General features: G+C 39.7%; 1 protein-coding gene across 7 annotated transcripts in view; it reads right to left on the bottom strand.

Moving 5' to 3' along the window:
- CTTNBP2 (cortactin binding protein 2) overlaps nt 1–20767 on the bottom strand; it is a 158148-nt gene that overhangs the window by 20424 nt on the left and 116957 nt on the right. For all 7 annotated transcript variants that reach the window (XM_021078655.2, XM_085006025.1, XM_085006024.1 and 4 more), the window contains 2 exons: nt 7971–8057; nt 7793–7892 (listed from right to left, as the gene is read on the bottom strand). In XM_021078655.2, coding sequence (XP_020934314.2) covers nt 7793–7892; nt 7971–8057 — 187 coding nt within the window. The remainder of the gene's footprint in view (nt 1–7792; nt 7893–7970; nt 8058–20767) is intronic.

The raw sequence follows: 20767 nt of genomic DNA, 5'->3' as shown, positions 1-20767 counted from the left end.
ACGATGGGAAGGAAGGACTGCCATCTGGGGCTTGTCAGTCTGGTTTTAGAGGTCCTCACACTAAAGATGGGGGACCGAACAGCATATCCACCCAAAGTAAAAGATGGAAATGAATGGAGGATTATCAGCACAGGCAGAAGACGAGTCAGTGGACAAAACACACTTGAAACAGCGCCTGGCACCTGCTAAGCACTCAAATGTTGCTACTATTATAGTTAAAAATATATATAATCCTTCTTACATATTAATGAATAAAACATTAAATCACTTTATGATATTTTCTAAGATTCTAAGACACATCAGCCTTAGCTAAATTACCACTGAAAAAAGCAACTTAAAATATTTGAGATTCTGTCAAGTATTCCACTTTTCACAAGCACAATGATAGTATGTTATATTTAATCCCACCTCCTTGTTACTATAGTCACAAACGCATTTTCACGTTCAAAAGAACTCCTTGAAAATTGTAAATGAGTATCTTCTGAGACGGAATAGCTCTTCTGGATGCTATGAAACTTTAAAAACAAAAAGACCAGAAACAAAAACAGTCGTCTCTAAATATAGTTGTACTTTGGGGGCTGTGACACTAGTGTCTGGCATGTGCTACATCCCTTGCAACACAGCTACTTAGTAAAGAGTGCGGAAATTCTATGTCTCTCAGGTTCAAATGTTATTTCAGAAATACACTTATTATGGAAGTATAAGAAGCCTATAGTTTTTTAAAACGATAAACCAAAACATCTTTTATACCCAAAAGTTAAAAACAAAAAAGCAACAGAACAGATGGAATGGTTTATGTACCTGCTTTTCTGTAACTAAGGACTGAAAGTCTCCAGTTTTTCCTTTATTTAAGTGCATGGCTAGCTCTAGAAAGTTCTAGAAGCCCTGAAGCTGCTGTGTCCAGCTAGAATGGGTCTACAGGAACATGTAATTGCATCTTAACAAATGTCTTCCTGGCCCACTTGCTGAATGTACTATGCTAAGGGCTATGGCAGGCTGGAGGTGATGGATTCCAACTGGGGGGATGTGGCATTTTATTTAATTTTTAAAAAATTTTTAATTTTTTGTTTTTTATAGATGTTCCCAGGCTAGGGGGTCTTCTTGGAGCTGCAGCTGCAGCTGCTGGCCTATGCCACAGGCACAGCAATGCCGGATCCTTAACCCACTGAGTGAGGCCAGGGATCAACCCAACTTCCCTGGAATATTAGTCAGGTTCGTTACTGTTGAGCCACAATGGGAACTCCTGGATTTGGCATTTTAAATTGGACCTACTAGAGGAACGGCATCTGAGAGATAAATCAGAAGAAAGCTTCTGAGGTTTAAGCAATGGCACAGGCAGAAGAATAGAGGTCAGGCAGGGCTTAGTCCTAGAAGGGACGGGTGCCTCAAACCAAGGTCAGAATAGTTGCAAGAGTCCATGACCATGAGCTCAAAGCAGCTATGTATTTCCAGTCAAGATGGGCTGGGAGCCTGGGGCAGAGCCACATCAGCGGGATGGAACCTGGGAGCCCATCTGTGGGCAGCAATCACCTGGGATCCATCACCAGAGGCTGTGATGTAACTGGTCTGTGCTAAGCCTGGGGCCCTGGCATTTTCCATGCAGCCAGGGCGAGACTTGCTGATATGAGGTCTTAGAACCCAGCCACAAAAGAAAAGTGGAAGACCCAGGATGTCATGTCGGAAGGGAGAAACCACCAGCTCTGGCCATCTGTGGATGTCTTTATCTTTAGGAGGGGGATAAAGAGGATTTGACTCCTGCTTTGAGATCTCAGTCTGGTGTGAAGAAATGACAGGAACAAAACAGGAAAGCACAGCTACAGGCTTTTGTTGCTGAGGTGAGGACAAGAGGTAATGGCTCATCCAGGCCAAGGCTCATAACAAAAAGAGTGTTCTCAGTGGAGCTGGTACAGTCCCATGATTGACTGTCTTGAGGGGAGGGGTGGAGAGGAAACATCAGAGGCAACTCTGAGGTCACACTGGCGAAGAGTTCGCACAGTGAATGGAGGCAGAGGGCATATGCACAGGAGCATCCCAGAGGCAGGGCTGGTGGAGAAGTTACGAGTGTTTGAGGGTCGAGGCATCTCTCCTGCGCTGCCCAGCGGGGGCTGGAAGTGGGACAGGAGCAGCAAGGGAGGATTCAGGCTGGGGACAAATGAGTTTATAGGAGTTCAGGAGGTCTCCTGGAAAGAGACACACAAACTCCCTCTCCTGGGTCCACAAGCAAGGACTGTATTGCTAATGATTTAATTAGTCCCACACTTAATCGAGAGCTTGTGCTGCTCATAACCATTGGGTTGGGTTTCCACCTCATCTTTGTTCATCTTGGTCTCCCCTGAGGTACCAAGTAGACTTGGGTTTCTTTGGTGAAAAGTTCTTCGACGCTATGGGCCTCATATACTCAACTTTCCATTAACTTCTCCATCTGACCACTTGAGTTCAACATCCTGAAGCAAGCTGGTCTGAAGGTAAATTTTGTTTTAGTTAATAAACAGCATGTGTCTAGCTCGACTTGTATTAAAAGTTCTGGATAGCTAGTTCTAGAGCGAGACTCACTGGCTTAACCATAATGAACATTCCACATTTAAACCTAAACCTAAACTCCTTTACGTCTGAGGTGACCCTAAGTCCATAATCTTCTCCTTGGGGATGGAAACAGCCCATCTTTTACACTGTCTACTTAAAAACAAGGCTCTGCAGGGATGATGTCTAGATGAGAAGCAACAGCCAAACCTTCTAAGAGCCTCCAGTAACGCAGGGTCCAAGGCGGAAAATTCATTTACATAGACTTCAATTACATAGTCTCCTATTATTACAGTAATTCCACCTGTATTAATTCTGAAGTAGAAAAGTCTCTCGGGAATTCTAAGCATTATTTTAAAATACCAACATAGTGTTTAATTTTTTTAACTACTACTGTCACATGTAATTTTAAAAAGTATCTATCTTGCTAACCTAACTCAATACCTTACACTGAGGAGAAATATGACCCAATGCTTTTATTCTTTTTTTTTTTTTTTGGTCTTTTTAGGGCAGCAACTGTGGCATATGGAAGTCGCCAGGTTAGGGGTCAAATCTGAGCTGCAGCTGTTGGTCTACACCACAGCCATAGCAACACATCCGCGCCACATCTGTGACCTACACCCCAGCTTGCAGCAATACTGGATCCTTAACCCACTGAGCCACAACAGCACTCCCAACCCAAGTCTAACACACGTTCACACCCTCCTTACCAAATAACAGAGCCATGTGACATGACTGCCTCTCACAAAAGTCAACATAAGAAGGAATATATTATTTTAAAACAAACACAAAATAATCCTTGCTAGCATAAATGCTATGTCATTCTTTCAAAAGTATTGTTCTATTCTACAGTTTTTCTTCACTGGCACCATTTTAATTTCCATTTAAGTTTTAGATTCTTAAAGCTAATTATTTAAAAAAAATCTCCTTTCTTATAATTTTTCTCTTGTACACTTCTTTTATTCATTCTCTGTGTCTCTTTTCATAGGGGTTCTTTAAAGAGTTGTGGAGAGGAACATATAAGGTAGCATATGGGCTATGCCTACTGGAAGCTTAAAGTTCAAGATTCTAACCCCAGCACAATCTAAGTTTTTTAAAAAATTTTTTTTTGAGAAAATAAAGTTAAAAAACCAGGAATAAGTTTAGTATACCTTATATTCCTCACTTGTAGTCATGTGATTTGATCAATTTAATTTCTCGCTAAAAAAGCAAAAGAGTAGCCAATAGAAAATAGGAATTATTCTATCCCTTGAGTTGAACAGCCTATGGGCCCCTTTTCTCTCATCCAGATCCCTGCCTTTTCTACTCTGTCCTTTTCTATCACCCTTGACCAAAAGAACATTCCCTGCTAGGGGTTTTCTGCACCTCAAAAGAGGTGACACCGCACTATCCATAGATTCTTCCCTCTGGTTCACGCGAGCTTCCCCAACACTGCTCAGGAGTCCCTGGTGCCCCTTCTACTCTAAATGAATGTCCTCCACGCTCTCACCACTGGCCACCAGGCAACAGCAGAGGGACCTACTATTATGAAAATGATGGTGATAGTAGACAGGGCTTTAGAAGATGAGGATGGACAGCAGCAAGGGAGAGATCCGAAGTCAGACTGTAATGTTCCTGACATAACATTCAGAAAACTTCAGTGTTTATTCTAGGGCCACTGGAGAATAACAGCAGGGAACTGTCTTGAGAGCTTTTTATTCTAGAGTGAACTCTCTGGAAGCCTGCAGAGGGTTTGTGAAAGGGGTGAGGCCAGAGGACATAAGAAGGGTTAGTGATAAGGCATCCATATAGTCCCTTGAGCAAGAAATGATAAGACAGTAGACAGACTGGAGAGCAGGAGGTAGAGATGAGATACAGGAGGCAGATTCTAAAGAACTTGGGGCTGACCAGACAAGGTAAACCAAGGAGTCTCTGATGTGCTCAGCTTGCTAACTTGGGCAAGTACAGATGAATCTTGTGTTTGTGTCCTACTTCTGCTATATGAAAAAAGAAGGTATTTGACACTTAGAAATTAATGAACCGAATATAGAATAAAAATCCTTAAATATTTGGAAAGGCTACCCTATTTTCCACAAATGAAAGGAGTAAGAGTAGAGAACTTCAGGTCTCAGTCTGCAGTTTGAAAATTTCTTTTTTCAGATCTAATTCACTCTATCTTTATGCCCCATCCTCAGCTACTGCCTTAACAAGGGCTGAACCCTCTCATCTTCCTTCTTTCTGCCTCCACTGCAAGCGAGTTCTTCTATTTGCTGACAACTAAGTATGACTAATATTCCATTTTCTTTGCCAATGCTATTTCTTGTATCAGGATGTTCATCCACTCATTCACCAAGTAATTACTGGCAATCAGTGTACAAGGTGAAACAGAAGAATAAGCTATATATTACTAGCCTTCAAAGAGCTCACAAAAGCCCAAATAATACCTTCACCACCCTGACCTATAGTTGGTGGTGGTGGTGGGGGCACAGAGGTAAACAAAGCCTACTGCTGTCATTAAGGTAGCATTCATACCTGGAGGGAGCAGACAAGCCTTCAGTGGGGTATCCTCAGAGCATTTAAACAGGGGCTTTCAAGTTTATTTTAATCAGTACTGTACAACACGGTACATTACATGGTACCTGCCATGTGGGAGGCACAATGTGGTGAGGGGAGTGGAGGGGACTTTGTGTGTCTGTTCTAGATGAAATTTTAGAGTAATTCTAGATGAAAGCTGCAGCATAAAGACATGAAGAGTGGAAAAGCAAAGACATGTGAGGAAGAACTATCCTATTTCACTGGAGCATAGACATCTTTTTTTTCAAAATCAGATGTTCCGAAGAAGATATACAAATGGCTAACAGATTCATGAAAAGAGTCTCAACATCACTAACCACCAAGAAATCATAAATCAAAACTACAATGAGATATCACTTTATACCTGTTAGAATGGCTATTATCAAAAAGTGTTAAAAGTGTTGGTGAGGGTGTGTAGAAAAGGGAACCCTCCTCTCTATTGGTGGGAATGTAAACAGGTGCAGCCATTCTGGACTACAATACGGAGGGTCCTTTCAAAAACCTAAAAATAGAACTACCATAAACCCAGCAATTCCACCTCTGGATATATATCCCAAGGGAATAAAATCATTTCAAGAGAAACCAGGATCTTGAAAAGACACCTCACTCCAATGTTCACTGCAGCATAGCTCACAATAGCCAAGATATGGAAACAACCCAATTATCCATCAGGAAATCAGGGGGTAAAGAAAATGTGTCATACATCTACAATGGAATGTTATTCATCATGAGAGAGAAGAAAATCCTGCCATTTTTGACAATATAGATGGACTTTAAGGGCATTATGTTAGGTGAGCTACATCAGACAAAGACATGTATTGCATGGTACCACTTATACGTGGAATCTAAAAATGCCAAACTGATGAAACAGAATGGTGGTGGTCAGGGCTGGAGGGTGAGGGAAATAAGGAGATGCTGGTCAAAGGATACAACTTTCAGTTATAAGATAAATAAGTTTGAGGAGCCAATGCTGTATTACCTACTTGAAAGGTGCTAAGAGAGTAAATATTAAATATTCTGACTGCAAAGAAGAAATGGTAATTATATGAGATGATGGAGATGTTGGCTAATGCTACAGTGATAATCAGATGCAATATATAAGTGTTATCAAGTCAATTCACTCTATACCATGAACTTACATTATATTTCAATTATATCTCAAAAAAATTGAATTATATTAAAAAGGGTCAGATAAGCAAATTGGGTGGATCAGTGTTCTAGAATGGACAGCACTGAATGGCACTGACTTAGTTCAGTGGGCGATGGAAGTATATGGGGGACAGGAGTCAGAGAGAGCTTTTAAGCAGGGGGCTAGTGGTTTGGGAAGTATGCTCAGGGAGAAGAGGTAGGAAAGTAGACAAGACACAGAAAAAGGGAGCATAAAGTAGGATGGTACCAATGGGGATAGATGAAAAATGAGACCCATTTGGCAGCACGTGACCACGGACTGGCTGTGGGATAGTAGTGACAGGTCCATGAATCGGAGGAACAGAGGGTTTTAGGTCCTTCTCATACTGCATTAAAAATTGAGATAGTTGAAAATACTGGACAAGCTTCCCAATTTTCACATAAACATATAGATTTCTGGCTTCTTCCTCCAAATCACAAGACCTCATAACCCTGGATCTATACTTATCCCACCAACAAGCTGCTGGAGCTGAGAGCTGCTGCCCTCTTGCAGATGGAGGCATGCCTCCCCTCCCCCACCCCAGTCATCAGGCTTCACCCCTTAATGTGGCTTTAGGCACTTGTAGGTATTTGGGATTTCAAGCCCACCAATGAGACCTGAGTTCTAAGTGGGTGTGTGGTGGGGGAGGCGGGGGTGGGGAAGAGACTGTGCCACTCACTAAATTGGGAAATTAGGAAGAGGAGTTCTATTTGAGAAGATGCTCCCCAAAGACTTAGAAATGCTGAGCCGGTCACCTTCGAATCTTTCTTGACCTAATTCACTGTTCTCAGATCTTTTTTAGCTTCTCTAAGTTTAGAGCAGAATTCATCCTAATTGCTATCTGCCCTGATGGGGTGAGAAGAAAATATTTTAGTTGCTTACTGTGAGATGAAACAAGACTTAAATGCTGAAAAAACACAGGGGGCTTCTGTTATGAAACTAAGGGGAGAAGACAATTTTGGCGCATGTGAGTTTTTAAGCAATAGGGGCCAGGAACTAGGCTGCTTGGTTTGTGTCCTGCTCTGTTGTGTCCTCGCTGTGAAACCTATGGGTAGGGTACTTAAGATCTTATCTCAAGTGTTTATAAATCAGGGTGTTTAGAACAGGGCTTACCGGAGCAAAAGCTTAAAAAATGTTAGCTATTATTAGTATCATCATCAGAGAAAACAGCTTTCTGTAGCTACTTTCACTAGTTTCTGGCCAAAAACTGGCCTGAGTACTACAGCAACATTCAGATTTTGGTGGAATTTTCCTGTTCCCAAAATGTGGACACCTTAGGCCCTCTCTAAATCTGTTAAAAAATTATAAACAAAAGGTGAAAAAAAGGAAGAAAAACATAGGATGTGTAATAAATGCAATGATATGTACATGAAAATAATTTTTGGCAAGTGTTCATCTGGGTTTCCAGTTTTAATCCCATAGCTGCTGGATTAACTGAAAAGTCAACTTAAATTCATCCTCGAGCAACAATTTTTATTTCCTTGCAATGACACCACAGAAGAGCATGCATTTTGGTTATTACAATTCAGACAATTTGCTGAAATGTCTTACCGCTACTGATGAACAGATCTACTAGCTGTTCCTTGGAGAAACCGGCATCCACTTTGGCTCTCACTATCTCACAGGAGAATCCTGCAGCCATTTGTCTGTGCTGTGATTACAGAGAATGATTAGCCCCATACACTTTCATGTTTTCAAAGAAAGGAGTAGGTGTGCAAGTCATATATACCTTCATGCAGAGTGCAAGCTGATGTGCTATGTAGTCTTGCAAGCTTCCTTCTGGGCCGTGGAAAATGACATTATGATATTGCTCGACCTATTGATAAATCAAGAGGAGACCTCAGGTAAGAATGCTAAGAAGAGAAGAAAGGTGGTACATAAGCATGGGATGTCCTTTCTGATTGTCCTCAGGCTTTTAAAAGAGTAAAGTTATTTTAGGGATTAGCTCTATTCACTGCGCATATGAAATCTTTCATTTAATGTGAAATTTTTCATTTTAATGTAAAACACTGCAAAGGTAACATTTACTCAGTGTTTTATATTTTATATAGCATATACATATTTCTAGAAAGAGATGGCATTTTATGAAAAAGTATACTCCTCCCCTTCATTTTCTACAGTGAGATGCAGTATATTAGCCAGGAATGCAGTTCCTCGCATATTTTGTCCCATGCAGAAGTTCCGTAATTTTTTCTTTATTATCCCTTGTAGATTCTCTTTTGTTTGAATTTTCCCAATGCTTATTTTGCTTTTCAGAGGTTAAAATAGCAATGAATGTTTTAAAGGAAATTTTAGAAAATACAAAGAAATATAAAGAAGCAGAATAGAGATCACCGAAGCAACCGCTGTAAATCTCTCTGTTTCCTTCCAGCTTTTTTCTTTGCATAGCTGATGTGTTACGTGTATTTGGTTTTTAAGAAGGATACAAGAGTGGGATCCTTTTACAGCTACTGTATACCAGAGCATATCTCTGTGGTAACATTTTACATGAAAGAAATCTTCCTGACTATAACATTCTCGGATCAATTATATGATTCCATTCTTTGGAGGGAATGCTTGGAATTCCAGAAATCTAGGTAGAGGCTGGTTGATCACTTTTATTTTGTAAAGAAGAAAATCTCCTGCCTGGAAGCCTGTAGGGTTTTTAAAAATTCTTCATACTCCTGTATAAGGATATCTTGCCTGAGAACATGTGGAGATACAGTGGGTGCTGGGACAGAAAGCCAATGACCTTTTATGAAGGACACGGGCAGTGATGTTTGGAGCAAGATGCAGAGGAGCAAGTCAGCTTCCACCTCCATCATCCCAGTGCTGAGCTCCCACTCCCAGCCCATGTGCTGAGGAGAAGCTTTCTTCTTGGAAAGGTCTTGCCTCCAAGGAGACCATGATGTGCTTAGAGGAATTCCTGAAAAGTGGAGGAAAACCAGGCCTGGCCACTGGGTGTCAGACCATGAGCTAAGGAAGGAAGTGGTCCTTAAAGCAGCCCCTTGATGTTGCACTTGGGGCTTGGTTTTAGGATGGGAAAGACAAATTATCTGATAGCCACCAGTGATTTTTATCTGAGTTAAATACTATTCCACCATTGCTAAGCCTTCAATCAAAAAGGGAATAGCTGTATTTACACTGGGGGTGGGGCAGCAACTGGAAGAACAGTGTGGCTGGAACGAACATGACAGTGACTATAGCTGCCTAAGGAATATCAGCATCCTAAAGCTACAAGATGAACTCAGCAGTGGTTGGCCTGGGCTGTTTTCCATGGTACTGGGGGTCCATGAGCCAGGCAACAGTAGAGCTGTGGGCCAGGACCAAGACTGGGACAGAGCCTTCCCCAGAGACATGGGAGAGACAATATCCTAGAAAGTTCAGTTAAGGTTCTGCTTCTAGGCAGTGAAGCTGTGGAGACACAAGACTTCAGGGGTAAGTTTTATTTAATAAGATTTATTAAAGAATAATACATTTCATTTGTACCTATGTGATGAAGTAGAAATGATACATGTTCACTAAAAAATGTTGCCCAGACTTATCTAGGTATGGCTTCTTTCCTCCAATTTTAAATGGAACATAGCAAATCCTTTTGAATGCACAGACATTTTTCGGCTTGGGAAATTTTTCTTCTACTATGTTTTTGTTAATTTCTCCTCCTCCTCTAGTTCTAATCCTAAGGAACATCCATAATGCTTAAGCTTCCTTACTGTGCTCTGTGAAGACAGCTATCCCTTTATCTCTTCATTACTGACACTCTATCCTTCTCGTCTACCTTCTGGGAGAAAACTCCTCACATTAAGTCTTTCACAATCCTGAATGGAATATTCATTCACCATCTCACTTCTGTTCCATTTACGATCATAAGTACGATTTTAATAACATCACCACATTTTTGGTTGTTCTTATAGTTCCTTGCCTTAACCATCTCCTTTCCAACATTTCCTTTCAACCCTGCCCTGCTTTCATAGCCAATCCATCTCCTTACATTCTCTAGAGAATGAATACATTTTTCCAAACTTCTTTGTTCTTTATTTTTAAGCTGTATTCTTCTGAGAATGATAACTCTGTTCTGTTCTGCAGTATTCTTCCATAGGTATACTGTTAACTTGTGAAAATATACTGTGAAATCACAGGAAGAATTCTGCAGTAAAGCAGGAAGTACGGACCATCATTGATTTTACTCACTGTCTTCTGATTTTCCAGCTGAATTCCTGCCTTAAGTCACTGGATGGATGCTGGGCTCGTGTCTATAATTTCAACTCCAGAATCCAGCACTGGCTGCAGTGGGCTGAACTCCTGCTGTCTGCCTTGGTGGACAAATACATGAGATGAACAGCAGCCCCGGGAAACAGGATGCTCCTGTACCGTCCCAGTGAGAGTGCTTATGTGACACACTTCCCAGATGCAGTACCGACTCACTAAAGCCCCCGACTTCCTGCTCAGGTATTTTTAGGAGCTTTCCTCTTTGAATGATGTGGAAGCACCTTGTACTGACAGTGGGTGGAGGAAAACATCACAGTGCTATAGAAAGCAGAAGACAGTAAAGGGTATATACCCACTTTTCTAACTGGTATTAATCTTGTTTTGAAAATGTAAGAGGAAGATAAAAGCGTTTTCCTACTTAATCTCAGAGAGGCCTCAAATTACTGAACCCAACACTCTCTTGTCCCTAAAAGGTAATGACAACTTTTTCTACCTTCTTTCCAAAGGAAGACCTCAGTTCTGTTTTTCTCTGTCACTTTTCCAAAGTACTTTAGTGGGAAATTGTGTGTTGGGTACTGCTAGCCAGGTATAATTTTAAACCAGAAGTCTTGATTTCTCCAAATTAATCCCAAACTACCATGACTGATTGGGTAGAAATTCTCTCACAAGGAATGGACTGTTTTACATCAGTGAAACAGGATACAGATTTTCAAGATTTACTAAATATTCTACCCCTGGGCTTTTCAGCTAGCATTGCTATTTAATCTTGTCTCATTTTTAAAAACAAGAGTGCTCTATTCATTATAGCCATACTGTCAAACTGCCTACATTTTCTTAAGATTGATTTTGAAATCCTATAACAGCAAGAGACCCAAATTCATAGATAAGCTGTCTTCAATTTCAACACCTCATTTATTCTCAGACTGTAGGCTTTTAGAAAAACAGGAAACAGTCCATATAAATTTTCATTGAAAGGTCATTCACTAGCAGTAGATTTTTGTTCATACAGTCTAATATCCTTCCTGGAATACCATAAAACATAAATAAGTGAATTCAGTAAGTAAATTAAGCCTCCCAGATCATTCATACACTCTAATGCAGGCATCCTATTAGTAGGTTTCTCCTCATTTCAGGTATTAGCAATTTTTCGTTGGCGGTGTTTTGTTCTACCTCATCATAGTTGTGTTACCATTTAAGAGTCAAACAAGGACAAAAAATAATTATGCAAACCTCTTGCTCTACTGAGACTGGTGTAAACTTGCAAGGCTATGTCAAGAAAACATTTATCTGTTCTAGCATTATTATTTCTCCAAATGGCAAGACCTAAGTTTTAATAAATACAAATACGCTCCATGCTTCCAGCAGAGGGCTCTACAGACAGACAGACAGACAGGTAGGTAGAAGAACAGATAAGACAGGAAGGCAGACAGATTTGGGGGAAGCAAGGGAGATAAATATTTTAATTGTGTTGAAAGAAGATCTGTTTTTAAAAAACAAAATCAAACTCAACTTCTAAAAGGTGAATTGTAGTCATGAGAATTATCTTCTACATGCATGCTTACACTGTGACATTTTTGCTTATTAGTAAAGGGACACTGGGCTTGTTATCACAATTGGTACCAATCCCTTTTATTCTTGTGTCTTCACAGCCTATTCAGGAAGCTCTTATCACATGTCAATCAGGGCTTTGTGAGGCAAATGAATTCTGGATTAAATGGAAAAATGACCTCAACAAAGGCCCATCCATTCCCCCTCCCCCACCCCACCTTTGTCTTACCACCAGTGTTTTTCTGCAGAATGCAGTTTACAAGAGGAGCTGTAGTCTCCAGTATGGTCAATGTGGCACCTGTAATGTGTTTTCAGACCTGTAGCATTATTTTAGAGCAATAAACTTTAACTTTTGTTTGGAGTTTCACGTGTCAGAGTCTGAGGAAAAGCATCCACTATCCTGAGGCAGTTTTAGGTCAAATTGTGCTGAGATGCTGAACTCAAAAAGGAGTGAAAAAGAAGAAGTCTTTACCAAGCTAACAAAATTGGGATAGTTATAGCTTAAAGTGTCATGCTTTATATCTAGGACTTTCATTCCATCCTCTTCTGACAGTCAGTTTCAAAGAACTAACTTATATATGACTTTAGAGCCACAAATGATACAGTTATTGACAACTTATTCACGTGACATCCCCCCAAACAATCTGTGACATTTAGCATCAGAGGTACATAAAACCGGAATTGTGCGTATTAGGGGTTTTGCCATTTGCTGAGGTATCTCTTTACAGGACAGGTATAAGAGAATAATGTAATTCAAGAGAAATCAGAGTTCACACAAAGAGAGACATACATACTGCATGCTTTTAAAAATTAGCTCATTTAAACTAAGAAAGACAAGATCAAACTTGATGACTAACTTTAAAGAACAATAAAGCCCTCACTTATTAACACAGAAATAATAACTTGGGTATTATGGCTATTTAAAAAGTACAACTCTAAGTTATAACTTTTGGATATAATTTTCCCCCATCACCTAGCCTCTAGCACTCATGAACTCTTCCTACCCCAGACATCCTCTGGGAAGACACTTGTCCTGCAAGCCAGAATCTTCTTCCAGTATAGCCTTGGAAACCAAAGGATCCACTGGTGTTGGAACCACCTCTTTCTCATACCAGGGAACTGGCTTCCTCCTTCCACTAGGACCTTACCCAGCTATCCCTCTATGCCCTGAAAAAGATCTGGCTAAACCCAGCTAAAGGGGTTGCTGAACTTTGTGGGCCCTCTTAGATATGTAACCAACATTTACAACATTATTTTTAAAAATCAAATATTTATTCTTGTCTTTTTAGGGCTTTACCCAGAGCATATGGAAGTTCCCAGGCTAGGGGATGAATCATAGCTGTAGCTGCCAGCCTACGCCACAACCACAGCAATGCCAGATCTGAGCTGCATCTGCGGCCTACACCACAGCTCAAGGCAATGTCAGATCCTTAACCTACTGAGCGAACCCATATCCCAGGATACCAGTCAGGTTTGTTACCACCCAGCCATGATGGGAACTCTTATGTTATTTTTTAAGAGAACATAGAGAATTTATTTGGGGAATGTATGAAAAATAAGTAGAATCCCCCAGTGATGATTCTTGGTGATCAGTATGGCACATACTAGGTGGAGAGATGACATAATTCTCAAGAGTTAGATCCCTGGGGATTCAGAGTCCAATATTTAAAAATAGGGCTCAGAGAGTTTCTGCTGTCATGCAATAGGTTAAGAATCTGACTGCAGTGGCTCGGATCACTGTGGAGGTACAGATTTGATCCCCAACCTAGCACAGTGGGTTAAAGGATTTGGTGTTGCCACAGGTGCAGTGTAGTTCACAGCTGTGGCTCAGATTCAATCCCTGGCCCAAGAACGTCCATATGTCACAGGTATGACCATTAAAATAAAAATAGGGTTCAGATTAAAGTGATCTATTATAATAAGTCACTGAATTACTAAAATACAGGGTTATGAATAAGCTAATACAAGCTGCACACTAGCTAAGAAAAAAGTCTGAGTTAAGGACAAAGTTCAACTATTACGTAAATTATTATCAAACTCAATGAAGTTAAGGCTAAAATCGAGATGGCCAAGCAGTAGGACAATGAGGTCACTGTCTTCCACAAACACATCAAAGAAAAAAAAAATCTACATGTAGAATATTCTCACAAAACATCTACTGAACACTATCAGAAGACCTCAGACTTAAAAAAGGGCAAGAAAACCTCCACCTAACTGTGTAGGATGGAAAGAGGAAAAACAGAGAGCAGGAGAGAGAAAAGAGAATCAGGATGGGACCAGCACTCCTGGGAAGGAGCTGTGAAAGAAGAAAGGAATCTGCACACTGGGAGGCCCCCTGACTGGTGGAGAGATCAGCTGGCATGGAGGAAGATCCTTGAGGCCTTGGAGAAAAGCGCAACAGCCAGTCTGAGGAGGGCAAAGCAGAGAGAGATGCACAATCAGTATCACCACCCGGTGTGCCCCAGCCTGAGCCTTAGGCTTTGGAGGTCAGTCCCAGGGAGAGGGCTAGAGGTGGCTACATAGAAACAGCCTGATGGGGGCTAGGGAGAGGTGTGCCATAGCCAAGGGAGTGCGGGAGAAGCAAGGCGCCATGGTGGGGAATGCAAAAGAAGATGGGTGGGACTGCCAAAGGAACTTCATTCACTGTGCATGCAGGGCTACAGGTGCAGGTGCAAGCTGCTCGAGTCACCTCAGGCTCCAGAAGTAGGCATGGCCCACCACTGCCTGCTGCCCCTACCACCCCAGGGACTGACACCAATTCAGAGGGCCCTGCAACTGGGTGCCACCTGTCACCCTCACTTCCCTGGGAACATGCGGCCTGCCATTGCCACTGCTGAGGTGACAGTGACTGGGCACCACCCTCACCTCCCCATTAGTTGCCACTACTGCCAAGGGCCAGGCGACCAGGTGCCCACTGCTCCCACCTCCCTGGAAGCACATGGAGGCTATGCACCTGCAGAGCCCCTATCAGGGGGATAATGGCCTACATACACTGAGGAAAAAGACAGCAAACATCCAAACCAAAAGCAGTCCTCAGCCAAAAAAATAGTACACCCGCACAAGCTATGCAGGGACCTATCTGTATGTAAAAAGCCCTCTAAGACTAAAATAGGTAATTGTTTCCCCTAAACCCACAAAATAAGAAAAATATAAGCAAAATAAAGAAGCACAGGTAGCAACAACAACAACAACAACAACAACAACAAAAAGACAAAAAAAAAAAAAAAAAAAAAGGAGTTCCCACCGTGGCGCAGTGGTTAACAAATCCGACTAGGAACCATGAGGTTGCGGGTTCGGTCCCTGCCCTTGCTCAGTGGGTTAACGATCTGGCGTTGCCGTGAGCTGTGGTGTAGGTTGCAGATGTGGCTCGGATCCCGCGTTGCTGTGGCTCTGGCGTAGGCCGGTGGCTACAGCTCCGATTCAACCCTAGCCTGGGAACCTCCATATGCCGTGGGAGCGGCCCAAGAAATAGCAACAACAACAACAACAAAAAGACCAAAAAAAAAAAAAAAAAAAAAAAAAGAAGCACAGGAACCATTCCCAGTTATAAGAACAGGAAGGAGAATTCTCCTGAAGGAACAAACAGTGAAACAGATCTCTTTAGTCTAACAGACACTCAGTTCAAAAAGGAGGTAATGAAAATACTGAACAAGTTAAGAATGGCTATTGACAATAAAGCAGAATACTGTAAAAAGGAACTAGAAACTATAAGGAGGAGCCAAGACAAATTTCCACTTGTCGAGAGGAAAGCTGAGCTACAGACAGAATGAATAATGCAGAGGAACGAACAAATGACTTAGAAGATAGAATAATGGAAATCACCCAAACATTAAAGCAGACAGAAAGCCAAATGAAAAAAAAAAAAAAAGAAAGCAAGCATATAAGACATCTATAGGATAATATAAAGGGGGCCAATCTCTACATAATAGGTATTCAAGAAGGAAAAGAAAGCAAAAAGAGAATTGAAAATGTATTTGAAGAAATTATGGCTGAAAATTTCTCAAATCTAAAGAAGGAAACAGATATCCAGATATAGGAAGCAAAGAGGGTCTCAAATAAGATTAACCCAAAGAGACCTTATAAACCAAGACATATTATAAATAAAAATGGCAAAAGTTAAATGAGAGGATTATAAAGGCAGCAAAAGAAAAAGAGACAAATGACAAGGGAACCCCTATAAGGCTATCAGCCAATTTTGCCACAGAAATGCTACAGGCTAGAAGAGAGTGGCAAGATATATTCAAAGGTCTGAAAGGGGAAATTTCATAACCTAGAATATGCTACTCAGCAGAATTATCATTTAAAATAGAAGGAGAAAAAAATAAAATAGAAGGAGAAATAAATAACTTCTTAGACAAGCAAAAACTAAAAGAATACAATACTAAACCCATCCTAAAAGAATTACTGAAAGGTTTCCAAAGGAAAGAAGATATACGATGGAGGAAATCACAATTGGAAAGTAATCATTTAAACAAGCCAGCATACAGATTAAAAAACAAACAAACAAAAAATGTAACTATTTGTGAAAGCAATGATAACACAAGAAACAGCAAAAGGATAAACATAAAGATGTATAAAAAGGACATCGGAATCATAAAATGTGGGGAAGGAAAATAAGAAAATGTGTTTAAGCCTATATATATGACTATCAGTCTAAAGAGGTAGATTTAGGAAGGTAGATTTCAGATTTATACCTGAAAAACAGGATAACAACAAACCAAAAACAATAGATTCACAAAAACCAAAAAGGACACATGCATAAAATTAAAGGAGGAGTTCCTACTGTGGCTCAGTTGGTTAAGAACCTGACTAGATTCCATGAGGATGACAGTTCAATCCCTGGCCTTGCTGAGTGGGTTGAGGATATGGCATTGCCACCAGCAGTGGCATAGGTCGCAGAAGTGGTTCGGATCTAGTGTTGCTGTGGCTGTGGCACAGGCCTGCAGCTGCAGCTCTGATTCAACCCCTAGCCTGGGAACTTTCATATGTCACAGGCGTGGCCATAACAGGAAAAGAAAAATGAATAAAAGGAAATCATCAAACCACAAAAAGAAAAAGAAAGGAACAAAGGAGAAACACACAATCAATAGGAAAACCAGGTTTAGAATGGCAATAAATACATACTTATCAATAGTTCCTTAAATGTCAAAGCTAAGCTCCAATCAAAAGACACAGAAAGGCAGACTGGATAAAAAACAGCCTACAATATGCTGACTACAAAAGACCACCTTAGGACAAAAGACACACATAGATCGAAAGTCAGAGGTTAGAAAAGATATTTCATGTAAATAAAAATAAGAAAGCAGGAGTCATAATATGCATATCAGACAAAATAGACCTTAAAACAAAGGCCATAAAGACAAAGAACATTATTTAATGATAAAAGGATCAATTCAAGAAGAGAATATCATACTTGTCAACATGCATACCCCTAATATAGGAGCACTCAAATACATACAGTAAATACTAAGAGACATAAAAGGAGAAATTGATGGGAATACAATGATAGTCAACTGAATCCAACAACATATAACAAAGACCTTGCGCCACAACCAAGTGGGATTCATTCCAAGTTCATGAGGGTGGTTCAACATATGAAAATCAATCAACATCATACACTCCATTAACAAAAGAAAAGTCAAAAACCACATCATCATCTCAACAGATGTAGAAAAAGCATTTGAAAAAATTCAACATCCATTCATGATAAAAACTCTTACAAATTACAGAGGGAACATATCTAAACATAATAAAAGCCATTTATGACAAACCCACAGCCAATATAACACTCAAAGGAGAAAAGCTGAAAGCCTCCTGACTAAAATATAGAAAAATATAAGGATGCCCACTCCCACTTTTATTCAAAATAGTATTGGAAGTCCTAGCCACAACTATCATACAAGAGCAAGAAATAAAGGTATCCAAATTGGAACAAGTGTCTCTATATGCAGATGACATGACACTATATATAGAAAATGCTAAGGACTCCACCCAAAAACTACCTCACATGATAAACAAATTCAGCAAAGTAGAAGTATACAAGATGAACATTTAGAAATCAGTTACATTTGTGTACACTAACAAGGAGATATCAGTAAAAAATGTAAAAAACAAAAAACAAAAAAACAATATCTTTTTATTTAAATAGTACCCCCCAAAAAAGCCTAAGAATAAGCCTGACCAATGAGGTGAAACATTTAACATGCTGAGAACTCTAACATTAAAGGAGACAAAAAAAAAAAAAAATGAAAGGTAGTTTATGCCTCTGGATTGGAAGAAATAATATTGTTAAAATGCCCATACTACCCAAAGCAAACTTCAGATTTAATGCAATACCTATGAAATTACCCATGACATTTTTCACAGAACTAGAATAATCCAAAAATTTATATGGAACCACAAAAGACCCAGAATTGCTGACACAATCCTGAAGCAATAAAAAACAATGCAGGAGGCAAAACTCTCCCAGCCTTCAGACAATATTACAAAGCTACAATAATCATGACAATGTGGTACTGTCTTGGAACAGAACAGAGAACTGAGAAATAAACCCAGACACCTATGGTTAATTAATCTTTGACAAAGTAGACAAGAATATAAAATGGGAAAAAGATAGTCTCTTGAGCAAGCGATGTTGGGAAAATCGGACAGCCACATGTAAATCAATGAAATTAGAACACACCCTCACACAATGCACAAAAATAAACTCAAAATCGCTTAAAGACTTAAACATAAAACAGGACACCATAAAACTCCTAAAGGAGAACACAGGCAAAATATGCGTGTTCCTGGCAAAATCTTTTTTTATTTCTATTGTCTTAGCAATAGAAATAAAAACAAAAATAGACACATAAGACCTAATCAAACCTGTTTTTGCACAGCAAAGGGAACCACTGAAAAAAATTGAAAGACAACCTACAGAATGGGAGAAAAATCACTGCAAAGGATGTAACTGACAAGGGCTTAATCTCCAAAATATACAAACAACTCATAAAACTCAGTAACAAAAAACTAAACAGCCCAACTAAAACATGGGAAGAAGACCTTAATAGACATTTCTCCAATAAAGACATAGAGATGGCCAGTAGGCACATGAAAAGATGCTCAACATCACTATTAGAGAAATGCGAATCAAAACTAAAATGAGGTACCACCTCACACTGGTCAGAATGGCCATCATTAATAACTCCACAAATAACAAATGCTGGACAATGTGGGGAGAGGAGGGAACCTTCTTATACTATTGGTGGGAATGTAAACTGGTACAATCACTATGGAAAATATTATTGAAGTTTCCTAGAAGACTAAAATCAGAATTACCATATGATTCTGCAAGCCCATTCCTGGATATATATCCGGACAAAATTATAATTCAAAAAGATACATGCACCCCTATGCTGACAGCAGCACTGTTTACAATAGCCAAGACATGGAAACAACCTAAATGTCCAGTGACAGAGGAATGGATAATAAGATATGTTAAATATATACAATGGACTACTACTCAGCCATAAAAAAGAATGAAATAATGCCATATGCAGCAACACAGATGCAACTAGAGATTTTCATCCTATGTGAAGTAAGTCAGAAAGAGAAGGACAAATACCATATGGTATAAGTTATGTATGGAATCTAAAATATGGAACAAATGAACCAATCTACACAACAGAAATGGTCTCACAGACATGGAGAACAGACTTGTGGTTGACAAGAGGGAGGGGGATGTGAGTGGGATCGACTGCTATTTTGGGATTAGTAGATGCAAACTATTACATTTAGAATGGATAAGCAATGAGGTCCTAGTGTATATCACAGTGAATTATATCCAATCTTCCGGGATAGACCACGATGGAAGACAATATTAAAGAAAATAATGTATGCGCGTGTGTGTGTGTGTGTGTGTGTGTGTATACATACATGTGTGTATATATATATATAGTTTACATGACATGACTGGGTCACTTTGCTATACAGTAGAAATTGGCACAACACTGTAAATCAACTATATTTTAATAAAAAATGATAAAGCCTCAAAAAATGCAAAACAAAACAAATTCAATTAAGTTAAAATGTCTCTTTATTAACTCAAAGATGGAGCCTTAAAATCCCATCTTTGTTTAAGGAAACTACCTATTTAACTATTTAAGGAAAAGACTTAAATGAACAACATTTGAAAAAATAAATAAATTAAAAGCCTGATTTAAAGCTTTCACTCTGGTTTTCTGCATAAAGGATTTAATACATGCATTTTATATAGCACATTTATACACAGTACAAACTAACTGCTGTAATTCTTTCTTAACCAATAGCTTAAAACTAGCATAAACTCTGATAACATGCATGAGAATGGAAGACAGTCTAGGTTCAATTCTTTAGATTCTACCAGTTTCTTGCTGAGGATCTTGCACAAATTACTCTGAGTCTTGGTTTATTCACCTGTAAAATGGGAATAATTGGTATATGTCGCTACCTCATAGAATGATTAAATGAGACAGTCTATTTACTTAAAACAGAGCCTGACATACACAGGCATATCTCAGAGATATTGTGGGGGGGTCTGGTTCCAGACCACTGTAACAAAGTGAGCCACTATTTGGTTTTCAGTGCATACAAACATTATGCTTATATTTACACTATACTGTGGCCTATTAAGTGTGCGATAACATTGTTTTAAAAAGTGCACATCTTAATTTAAAAATATTTTAGTACTAAAAAATGCTGTCATCTGAGCCTCAGTAAGTGATAGTAGTAATATCAAAAATCACCAGTCACCTTGGCAAATATAATTGG

The sequence above is a fragment of the Sus scrofa genome, chromosome 18 (genome assembly GCF_054392235.1).
Source record: "Sus scrofa isolate SSC_HxYL_T2T_F1_AM1 chromosome 18, Sscrofa_HxYL_maternal_Yorkshire_Landrace_v2.0, whole genome shotgun sequence".
NCBI lineage: Eukaryota > Metazoa > Chordata > Mammalia > Artiodactyla > Suidae > Sus > Sus scrofa.
This window is presented reverse-complemented; position numbering and strand designations above follow the sequence as displayed.